Raw genomic sequence first — 12,426 nt, forward strand, 5'->3', positions numbered from 1 at the left:
TCGGTTCACCACAACAAGTAAGATTTATTAATACAGTAATCCATGCTAGTTACATAAGCCTGCATTTTGACTAAATATCAGCTAATTTTTTGTAAAGCCTCTTCATACAAAATTTTACTTTGTGGTGTCTTAAGAGCTCACATGTAGGTTCCAATTTCATACCAAATTGCTTTAGGATGAGGACAGTATGGCAGGGTGAAGAAACACTGTGGGAATTGTTAATTAGTTTATTATCAGATAGGCATGAACTGTTGTGCTACAATATCTTTCTCTGAATCTGCGTATTTTAAAAATGAGTCACCACTGATGCAATAACTTTTGAATTAAAAATTAACTTCACACTGGTACGATGATCATATTACCTGAAAGGGTTCCCAATCTGCAGTTGTTCTGCTACTTACTAGTTAGTATTTGTGGAAATGTTTTAATCTCAACGCCGTGAAGAGGCCGGAGAAAGGGGTATCATGGCATTCAAAGCTCTCTGTTTGGGGCTGCTTTGTGCTCTCTTTGCCTTTTGTATATATACCCCCATACCCAGCAACATTGAAGAATACTGGAAAGTAACAGCCATAGATATATTTGCTAAAACTGGCACATTTATGGTAAGATTCACATTTTTTTCTTTTGGATATTGGAATGCCTTGTTGACTAAAAATCAGTGCTTATGAACTTTTTAGTAGTTACTGCTTTTGAAATAACCATTGCTTCTTTGTTAGAATAGATCAATTACATAAAAGTAAGTAAATAAAACTTGCTGCAGCTTCATCTGTGCAAATAGAGTGGGGTAGAATTCTTGCTTCCCAGGAGTTTATATCTAAATGTAAAGATTGTATCTATTGTGATATGCATTAAGTGGTATTGCTGAAGGGAAAAGCTTTGTTTACTTGGTAGCTTAACCTTTGAGTTCTATTTAACATGTTTGAGTTTTCAATTAGATTTTACTTATATATATTATACAGATAAACATTATTGGTGTTTGTACCCACTTGATGTTAATTTAGGGCTACCATTATCTCAGTGGTTTCTATTGCTTATTTTTAATTCTCAATTGCTAGGTTTCAGATTGTCTGACTTGAAATATGTAGGGTTGATTATGAATTTGAGCAAAAATAGCTCCTTGGTAAAGGGCAGATATGGTTAGACACTAGCATTTTTTTAGCTTTTAAAATACATAGGTTTTCTATAATATATACCTCCATGCATCCCCCACTTTCTTTTGATTATTTGTATCACTTTATAGAGGGGGAAAAAGAAGTTCAGAGGAGCTCATGCAGCAAGAGACAACTTCAGAATTTGAGCCCACAAATACCTCATTTCAAAGCTCATATTCTTTCTGCCAAACCAAGAGGCTCCCAGAGATGTTCTTTGATAACAGAAGTAATAAGAAGGTGAAGGAGACAATGGCAGCAATGAATGATTAGAGAAGAGAGAGTGATGTGTGCTATCAGAGGGAGAGGCTGTCCCCTGGTACTTCGTCCAGCGGACAGTAGCTCTGTGAAAACATGCCCAACTCCTACCTGTGTCCGCTAAGTCCTGATATTTATCTCTCTGTTTACTTCGAGAGCCACAGCTTCACTATAACTATCTTCTCTGCAATGCTCTTACCCCTTGAGTTAAATAACATGAACACAGGTGTGGGTAAGCAAGTACCAGCTCCATAACAGCTATTCTTTTTCAGCTACAAATTATTTTTGCCATTACCCATCTATAATAAAATTGCAGCCTTTATAGATTTGATGTTGTATTAGGATTGTTCTTTATTTTCAAAAGATAATAAGAAAAGCATCCATGTATTTACCTTAAAGATTAATGCTGGTAAAATTAACAGTCATTGATGTTCTAAAGAAACAGTTTAATTCTTCCCAGTGCTGAATTTTGTAAATCAAAGTTGAGATACCAGGAAGAAAAATTAATGCTTTAACATATGAAAGGGAAGTGAAAATTAAAGTTCTTGAGGAAGAAAACTTGATAAATAAAATGCATTATTATGTCTATCACATGTTAAATTGGAAAGTTTGGTAGAGTTTGGTAGAAGAGCTTGTCCCACCTTGGAAAACTTCCTTAACCCTTCATTGTACCTTCTTTTATACTTAGAAAATGGGGATACTAATTATAAACACTTTTCAGGATTGCTCTGTGGATTACAGATCACATATGGTAGAAGAGCACAAAATAATGTTTAAAGCGGCACTTTTGTTATTGTTCAAAATATACTTAAGAATTTGCTCAGAAACAGAAAATATCTGAGAAATGAGAAACAAGGCAATCTGCCAAAAATCTTTTCAAATTCAATTCAGTAAGTGAAAAATTAATGTAATTTACCCATTTACCAAAAACTTGCTTTAAGGGATACCTTACCTGATTATATTCAATTAGCATGAAACTACTTAAGAATTTTTATTAGTGAAGAATACTTAAATAAGACAAGCTTTATGGAATACATACATGCCTTAGACACTCTTCTATGTACATTAAAAGTCCTAACTCACTTAAATTCTACAACAACTGCCAAGGGATTTTATTATTATTATTATTATTATTATTAAGATTTAAATAATTGAAGTAGACAGTAATTTGCTTCCAGTCATATAGTCAGTAAGTGATAGTCTAAGAGGCTGGTCTAGAAAAATGGGTACAGATTTGACTTTGACATTTCCTGGTTGCAATTTAAGAGCTTCTGCATGCTTCCTTGTTGTTAAAGTATAGGCATTAGATGCTCTTTAAGATCCTGTAGTACCTCAAACTCTTGGAAATAATTGTAGGAATAAAAGCTGTTTAATGTATTATTTATTGACCATGTAATTTTTAAGGTTCTTCTTTTGAGTAAACTGTCCTTTGCAATGTCACAAAGATCCTAGAAAAGTTGTCAGAAATACCAGAGAATTTTCTTCAGTGATATCAAACATGGAATTTGGGGCATGGGGATGGTGGGGGGCGGTGAAAGACTTAAATCTATTTGGAGTTGAAAACCAGGGCAATTAAATAATTAATGGTGGGTCACAAGACAACATTTAAAAATTTGGATTAAATAAAGTGAACCATAAAAAAGAAAAATACGACAGCATGCCTACAAAACAAAAAGAAAAGGTGGTATAAGACATGGACATTTTTCAGATAAGAATTTATAATTAAGAAACAATTATGACAGACATAAAAAAATCTGCTGGTAAACTGACAGCTACTGAATGACACAGTTACTACTCTGAAATACAGAATACTTGAGATTTTCAACAAGGTTACAAACTAAGATCTATGCAATATTATGTGGAAATAATTGTTACAAAACATTGTTTGTTTATTTTGCTTATGTTTTTAAAATTTTCTCTTTCTATGCATTTGATGATGAAAATGTTCAATTTTGTTTTGCTTTTACAGGCTATATGTCTTGAGAATATAGGTATCATAAAATATGAAAAGTTTATTTCCATGATACTGAGGCTGGACCACACCCAACCAGTTTCTGATGAGTATGTCACAGTGATGGATACAGAATTTGTTGACATTCCAGTACGTTTGTATTTGCCAAAGAGAAAGTCAGAAACCCCAAGACGAGCTGTAATCTATATACATGGTGGTGGTTTTTGTCTTGGAAGTTTCAGTAAGTTCCTCATATAAGAGAAAACTATAACTGGCTATATATTTTTGATATAAGAACTATTTAATATAAGTATGCATACTTATATGTGCAATAGGTATAAGTGTAGCTATAAATATTAGATATCTAGTAGAGAGATAACCACAGACATGTGTTTGGCAAAAAATATCATGGAGATCATTGTTTTTGTTTGGTTTGGTTTTGCTAAACATTTTCTTTTCAGCTTTTATAGTAAATGAATTCATATCAAATGAAAGTAGGGGGGTGCCTGGGTGGCTCAGTGGGTTAAGCCGCTGCCTTCGGCTCAGGTCATGATCCCAGGTCCTGGGTTCGAGCCCCACATCGGGCTTTCTGCTCAGCGGGGAGCCTGCTTCCTCCTCTCTCTCTGCCTGCCTCTCTGCCTACTTGTGATTTCTGTCAAATAAATAAATAAAATCTTTAAAAAAAAAAATGAAAGTAGGATATGAATGAATCAATTAGTATAACTTGTTTTCTTTGGGATCAAAATATACTCAGGAACAGAAGTATTGAGGCGATGCAGATGTTTTAAATGGTAAATCAGAGTCATAGGTTGTTGGTGGCTACAAGGTCAAGTTTGTAGTCACTATAACAATAACACTAACAGTGATAAAGCTTAGAATGGTACCTAGTCTTAATTCGTAAAAGAAAACACAAAATAGACCTATGTTATAATAAACTCTTTGTTTTGGGGGCCCCTGGCTCAGTTGGCTAAGCATCTGCTTTCAACTCAGGTCATGATCCAAGGGTCTTGGGATGGAGCCCTTTGTCAGGCTGCCTGCTCAGTGGGGAGCCTGCTTCTCCCTCTCCCTCTGCCTACCTCTAGCTCCCCCTATTTGTGCTCTCTCTCTCACTCTCTTTGTCCAACAAGTAAATCTTCAAACAAACAAACAACTCTTCCTATGATGTCTAGTTTCCCTGTCTATCTCTGGCAATGATTCTAAGAGGCATATATAGCAGATTCAAAACAAAAACATGAATACATTTCTCTATATGAGAACTTTGGAAAACTTGATGATACAGTAGTACTAGTATAAAGAAGGAGGCACTGTTCTATTTAAACAAATGAATATAATTGAGGAAAGATAAACAGGTAATAAATAATTTTTTTATACATTTTGTCTTTCTAAGCCTCATTTGGTTCTAAATAGTTTGAGAACCTTAAAAAGATATGTGCAATATAGCAAGCTATGCTTAACCAAAAATAAGTTATGAGGACTAGTAATAGAGAAAATTAGCATGGAAAATTAATGAGGCATAAAAACTCAGATTAATATACAAAATGCTAAAATGGTTAGACTACAATTTTGCCTTTCTAGTTACCTCCTCCCTAGTTTTCTGACATCCAGGAACACCATGGTTATTCTCATCTTTAAAAAATTGTTTTCTGCTTGACCATGAATTCCTCTGTGTAATCAGTCCCTTCCATTTTCCCTTCCTTCTCAGACCCATTTCTTTGCCCTTATAGGCTCTAGTCCTTCCCTACTCCTTTCTTTTTCCACCTTTAATTATCTCTTTGATCTCTACAATCTACTACATTTGATGAAGACTAGTCTTTTCTCTTCTGACATGTACTGCTCCTCCCTGTTTCTATGACAAAGTATCTCCTAGATTTCCTGTCATTCCTTGTTTTCTCATCTCTCTCTCTCATCTCTCATTTAAAAACAAAATAGGGCCACCTGCATGGCTCAGTCAGTTATGCTTCTCACTCTTGGTTTTGGCTCTGGTCCTGATCTTAGGGTCATGAGATCAAGCCCTGGATTGGGCCTTGTGCTCATCTTGGAGTCTGCTTATTCCTCTCCCTCCCCTCTCTCATGCTCTTTCTCTCATAAATTAGTTAATTAACTAATTAATTAATTAATTAAATCTTTAAAAACAAATCAAAGAAAATAAGAAAATAACAGATTTTCCACATTTATTCTTCATAAATATTCTTGCCCTCTACCCCCACCCCAATTTTCTCCCTACCTTTGGGTTTTGACTTCACACACTCTGTTTTCCAGTCTCTTTTTTCCAAATATCTACATGTTGCTCACATCCAATCCTGACTCTGCTTCTCTGACACTATTCCTGAGTCCTGGATCCATTTGTACAACGATCATTTAGACATTTACAACTGGACAAACCACACACATCTCGAGCTCAATAGGATCAAATACAATTTTTTGTCTTGTGTCCAAATGGCCTTAGAAAACAAGCAAAAAACCCACCATCCGTCTAAACCAACATCTGAAAGTCCTCAGTAAATAGCAATTATGGCCAATTATTTACGGTTCTTTAGTGCTCTCGTCAAATTACTATACCCCATTCATTATACTTCTGGAAGTTTTGACTTCATTAATACAACTTACTACTTTATGATCTTTTAAAGATATTCCTTTCTGATGTCTCTGCTTGTGTCCTGTTCAACTTGATTTCATCTTCTACTCTTAGTGTACTGGATCTTTCTAACATGCAAATCTGGTTATATGATTTCTTTGTTTAAACTCTTCAGTGACTTTCATCACATAATAAAGTAAATCTAAATCCATTAGCAAAGTGTTCAGATTTCCAGATTCTTACATTTTTAATTTTTCTTGCCAGTGCTTCCCTTCATAATTTTGTTTCAACCATACAGAGCTGTATTTAGTTTCCAAACCCTTGATGAATTCTTATTTCTGTCTCTGGCTATGCTTCTGTAGAATGTCCTTCCCATCTTACTTCAAGAAAACTCCTGCTAACCCTTTTATGTTCAGGAAAAGCATCATTTCATGGGTGAGGGTGTGGGTTGGTGTGTGTGTGTGTGTGTGTGTGTGTAGTCTTCTCTGGCTTTAAAAAGCTTTAGTAATGTTGCTATATGGTCCATTGCAGCTTATATTTACCTGACGGCAACAATCCTTGTTTTGTTTTGTAATTGTGTAGCATGTTTGGTTCAGGATCTCTTCAGGAAGTAAAATCACCTCTTAGCATCTACCAAAGCATTTTCCATTCAATGAATGTTCAGCAAATAAATGTCTTCTGAGGAAAAAAAAAGTGAATGACTGAAAAGAAATTCTGTGGTGTTCTCTAGAGTGATTATTAGTTAAAATGTTTTCCCAGTATTTTTATGTCTTTTAACTTCCTTAGTCTTTTCAATAAATTAGATTTCATCTATAATTTAATTTATATCAGGCATTAGGGTGTTTGGAATACTTTGCTTCCTTTATAAAATACATGATAAAATATTATAATATATATAAGATAAATTAAATAGCAGTTTGGCCTCATTTGTCTCTAAAGAGATTTATTAATGCCATTAAGGTTTTTATAAGGTCTATGAAATACCCAAGTATCCACATACATATCACCTGGGACTTCAGTCAGCCCAAGAGAAATGCTCACAGATGAGAAAATATCACTTTGAAAAATACTTAGAAGTGGTCCTGATTATCAGATTGATTTCCCCTTCATTGGCAAGTGCAATGATTACAATCAGTAATTCCTAAAAATGTGCAAATTATTATTCAGGACACACATTCCAATTTCTTGCTCAGCTAAATTTCACTTGTGTCTTCTTCTTGTGTCTTGGCTCTATATTTGCACATTATTTGTTCATAGATCTGTCAGGACTTATATAAATAAACAAACTATAAAAGACTTAGATACCTTCTATTTTTTTTTTTTAATCAGGACATAGACACTAGCTATTCTTTGGTATTTACTAATTTAAATTTCCTTGCTTTGTTTCCTAGGCTTCCTATTTTTTTTCTCTTTTTTTTTTCTCTCCTTCAAACTTGTTGAAGTTGGTTTGAGAACTAAAAGATATAAGAAGAAGATATTTCTCTGGTAGACTTTTTTACACAGAACTGTAGTTGTTGTTTTCTGACATCTAACCTAATGTCTTCTTGTTTCTATCTGGGTTCTGTAAGTGATGTAAATTCAATAATTGGACATAGAGAAAAACACGAGTCAACAGATTATATCAGCAAAGATTGTGAGTTAGGACAGCTGGAGATAAAGAATAGAAAACAAGAAATTTAAACTGACTTTTGTTGTAAGAAAAGTGAAAAGTATTGGGAAATAAAAATGAAAACAGGTTTGAAACATGTCATTGAGGAGCATTTAGCGTGGGGGTCACAGGGTTCTTATGTCTTGCACATTTTGGTGTTCATTCACCCCCTTACCTTGCATTGCGAATTATCAACTCAATCTTTAATGAAAATACTATTTTTCTACATAAAAGACTACCTGACTTACTTTTCTGTTTTCATGGTAGTCACACACACAATATTTCATTAGTTATTAATTTGAAGTTTTATTAACGTGCAGGAGACATCTTGGAAAAGTTTGGAATTTGATCATGGCTCTAGAATTCTCTGAATTTCTAGGATCCTGTGATAAATAAAGTAATAGCAGATGCCACAGTGTTGCCAAAGTTTTGGGGCCAGGGCACTGGTAAATTGGATTTGGAGGTATTTGGGATGAGATATGTATGTATACTGGGGAGAGGGGCAATGGCTTGTGTGCCATGTGTACCAAAATGGATATGTACATCTAAGTCCACATACTTTCTAGAGGCTCTCTCAAAATTTAGTTGCTTTTCCTTAGACTCTGTCTTAAATACCAAGGTTATTGCATCATTTTATAATGCAGCATATTCAAAGAATTTGGAAGTTCAAAGAACCATATTATTGAGAACTGAGGTTTTAGAGAGTCAGTACATCTATTATTGACTTTCTCTCCTGGACCCATTGAAGATTATACACAAAATTAAAGTAAATGACGGTCAAAGCATAACTATTATTTCTAAAGAAGGCTTTAGAGAATGAGTATGTAGGTATTGTTATGACACTCTTGAGTTATATCAACTCATCTGTAGTGGCTGGCCCTGCTGACCAATCACACACTTCCTCCCTATAAAACTTGCTGCCTGAAGGAACAAGCAGAGCAAAATGCAACAAATCACAGAAGGTTCTTGGGAGTGAGGATCCTTGTGAACAGGCAGCAGATGAAAAGAGAAAAATAAGAATAGTCTGAGCCTCCTTTCTCTTCCTCAAAACCACCAATTTGCGAAGCCATCTTTTCATCCCTGAAGACAGCGAGTGACTGAGGAGGCACCCCTGCAGAGTGTGTCATGCTGATTCTGGTCCCTCCTCACAGAAATAGAACAGGAAATATAGATTCCTTTATAACACTCACAAGTCACATTTTTCTCATTACAGGGAGGACATTGACATTTATTTCTTCATTTCAGAGAATACAGCTTTTGATGCCCTGAATAGATGGACTGCAAAGAAACTCGATGCTGTCGTTGTCGGAGTGGAGTAAGAAATTATTTTCTTTGGTTACTATGATTTTGCCTTCACCAAGTAGAGGTTTGATTTCCAAATAGAGTCATCTATTTCTCAGATATAATTTCTTAAAAATCACTCTGTCACCATTGCATCAAAAACCATTCCTCAAAAGAGTCCACTATCTCATATTCTTCTGTGATTCTGTGAGTCTCTGAGTGACATCTTTGAGTGAGCATTTTTGGAAACACTTGCTGTAGACACATAAAACTCAGTTCCCAACTTGCGTCCTGGATAACACAACTAGGTAGGAAGAAATAAATTATTATGTGTTTGGGATACTAGGTTGTGTTTGGGTAGGGGGTAAAATATTTCATTTTATGATAATTCTTGTTTAGAGTAATGTAGGTGATAAAGGTTGGATCAGCTAAGAATTTTAAGCTAATCTCAGGTAAAGTGATCTTACACTGTGGATTTTGCTCAAAAATATCAGAATGTCCCAGGACAGTTCAATATTTTCTTAGATTGGTACAATCTATATTTCTGAAGCTGACATCCCTAAGAGGAATTTTTTTTTAAACCCCTCTTCCCTAGTCCATAGTAGTAACAAAAACATACTTAGTTCTAATCCAATAGTTTCTTAGAGGACATAGTAACATACATTTTTGTTTGTTTGTTTGTTTAGCTAGGAAGCTATGAAAGCTTAGACAACTAAAGTGACAATTTGATCATCTAAAGAGTGATTGCCAATGTTGTCATTATGGTTACTTACAGTACCTAGAACTTGCTATTTTCTTTTTTTTTCCTAATATTTTATTTATTTATTTGACAGACAGAGATCACAAGTAGGCAGAGAGGCAGGCAGAGAGAGGAGGAAGAAGGCTCCCTGCGGAGCAGAGAGTCCGATGCGGGGCTCGATCCCAGGACCCTGAGATCATGACCTGAGCCGAAGGCAGAGGCTTTAACCCACTGAGCCACACCCAGGCGCCCCTAGAACTTGCTATTTTCAAGGATGCTTCTAATATATATAATATGAAGACATTATTTTTTTTAAACTCCATAGTTTTTTGTTTTTTGTTTAAGATTTCATTTATTTATTTGAGAGAGAAAGAGAGAAACTGAGAGAGCATGAGCAGGAGAAGGACAGAGGCAGACTCTGCCCTAGGCCAGGAGCCCAAAACTGAGCTCAATCCCAGGACCCTGAGATCATGACCCAGGCTGAAGTCAGACACTTAACTAAATGAGCCACCCAGACACTCCTTACCTTCATAGCTTTTGAAGTAATCTAAACCGTCTCATTTTAAATCTGTTTTAATATAGTGATATGTTTGTGTCCGGCTTATATATCCTATCAAATCCTTATGATTTGTGTTATTCTTTCCTCTAAAAAGTCTAAATCTAATGGATTTAAAGTAATAGACACCAATATCTTTGTAGTGAGTTTAACCTATACTTTGTTTAGGACTTTCTAAACATAGTTTATGGCAAAATTTTAAGTAATTATATCACTAACATTTAATGTTAAGTACAGATATTTACACATTTTATTATTCTAAAGAGCGAAAAGAAAGAGCCCTGATAGATAACAGGCTAATAGCATTATTCTATTCCCCCACATATACAGGGAAAAAATACATTTATATCCATTAAAAATAGGGTGTAATAGTTTGCCTTACAAATGAATTTATCAAAAACAAGCAACCTCCCTAGCATATTTTTTTTAAGATTTTATTTATTTATTTGACAGAGAGAGAGATCACAAGTAGGCAGAGAGGCAGGCAGAGAGAGAAGGGGAAGCAGGCTCCCCACCGAGCAGAGAGCCCCATGCGGGGCTCGATCCCAGGACCCTGAGATCATGACCTGAGCCGAAGGCAGAGGCTTAGCCCACTGAGCCATCCAGGTGCCCCACCTCCCTAGCATATTTAAAGTTATTTATACTTTAAAATTTTCCATCTAAAATCAGCTGCTGGGGGGATGCCTGGCTGGCTCAGTTGGTTAAGCATCTGCCATCAGCTCAGGTCATGATCCCAGGGTCCTGAGATTGAGTCACACATCTGGCTCCTTGCTTAGCAGGGAGCTAAGTTTCCCCCTCTACTTTCCCCTCCACCTGCTGCTCCCCCTGCTTGTGCGTGCTCTCTCTGTCTCTGATAATAAATAAGTAATCCTTTTTTTTACATTTATTTATTTGTCAGAGATCACAAGTAGGCAGAGAGGCAGGCAGAGAGGCGGCGGGGTGGGGGCGGGGAGCAGGCTCCCCACTGAGCACAGAGCCCAATGCGGGGCTTGATCCCAGGACCCGCAACTATATATATATATATATATATATATATATATATATATATAGTTATTTAATGTTTGGATCATTGGTTACATTGAGATGATATAAGCTGTGGAGTATATTCAGTTCAAGATGTACTTGGACTAAAAATTATGCTTATAATCTTAGGGAGTTCATGATATCCCCTCTCGTCACACATAACGCTACCCATGGACTTTAGATACAAAGTTGAAAACTTTCATACCAATTTTCATTTTCTTCAAATAATGAGTTAGTGGAAAGACTCAGGTTTGATTTTTGGAAGATTAAACAATAGAGACTGGTGTTAAATTGCATCTATTTGGCATTTAAAAGCTGCATAGAAAGATACAACCATAAATCGTACTTTAAAAAATTGTTTAAATGAATTGTTCTTTTCTAAAGCCATAGATTAGCTCCTCAACACAAATTTCCGGTTCCATATGAAGATTGCTTCACTGTAGTCAAGTTTTTTCTTCAAGATGAAATTCTTACAAAATATGGAGTAGATCCCACCCGAATCTGTATTGCAGGAGACAGTTCTGGGGGCAATTTGGCAGCAGGAGTCATTCAACAGGTATATTTTGTCTTTATTTGGAGAGGTTAAGGTCAAAACTCATTTTTTTTTTCCTGTACAGATAATCAGTTCTTCTGGCATCATTTGTTGAAAAAACCATCCTTTCTCACTGGATTATAGTAATGCTTGAGTCTAAGATCAGTTGACCATAATATGACTACTTCTGAATCCTCTCTTCAGTTCCATTGCTAGTACATTGACTTCAGCTTTGTTTTTTTCTTCAAACCTGTTCCTACTACTCTAGTCTGTTCCATCAAAATGTTGGGATATCGTGTCAATTTCTAAATTGACAAGTGGTGTTTTACTTTTTCAATGTATATATCTTACAAATCTTTCTTCAATTTTTTCCCAAGTTATTTTGGAAAGTTTTCATGTAAAATAACATTTTTCAAATGTTTCCTTGACAGTATATAGAAATACATTTAATTTTTACATTGGCTTTTTATAATCATATCCTTTTTTTTAAACAAACATATCCTTAAAAGTTTCACTTACAGATTCTAGTATTTTTTAACATTTTCTAGAATTTTCTATACAATCATATCTTCCACGACTAGAAACAGTTTTAATTTTTTCTTTCCAAATCTTTCTACTTTTCTTAATTAGTGCATTGGCTAGGTCTTTCAAGATAGTACTGAATACCATTATCTTTCTCTGAGTCTCAGGAGGAAATTGCTCAACATTTCACTAA

General features: G+C 35.3%; 1 protein-coding gene across 4 annotated transcripts in view; it reads left to right on the top strand.

Annotated features, from left to right (window-relative positions):
• The first annotated feature begins 354 nt into the window (after positions 1–354).
• AADACL2 (arylacetamide deacetylase like 2) overlaps positions 355–12,426 on the top strand; it is a 29,025-nt gene continuing 16,953 nt past the window's right edge. For all 4 annotated transcript variants that reach the window (XM_047728166.1, XM_047728177.1, XM_047728184.1 and 1 more), the window contains exons 1-4: positions 355–602; positions 3,376–3,598; positions 8,826–8,895; positions 11,564–11,735. In XM_047728166.1, the coding sequence (XP_047584122.1) occupies positions 465–602; positions 3,376–3,598; positions 8,826–8,895; positions 11,564–11,735 (603 nt within the window). In that variant the 5' untranslated portion in view covers positions 355–464. The remainder of the gene's footprint in view (positions 603–3,375; positions 3,599–8,825; positions 8,896–11,563; positions 11,736–12,426) is intronic.

This window comes from Lutra lutra, chromosome 1, assembly GCF_902655055.1.
Source record: "Lutra lutra chromosome 1, mLutLut1.2, whole genome shotgun sequence".
In the NCBI taxonomy this organism is placed as follows: Eukaryota; Metazoa; Chordata; class Mammalia; order Carnivora; family Mustelidae; genus Lutra; species Lutra lutra.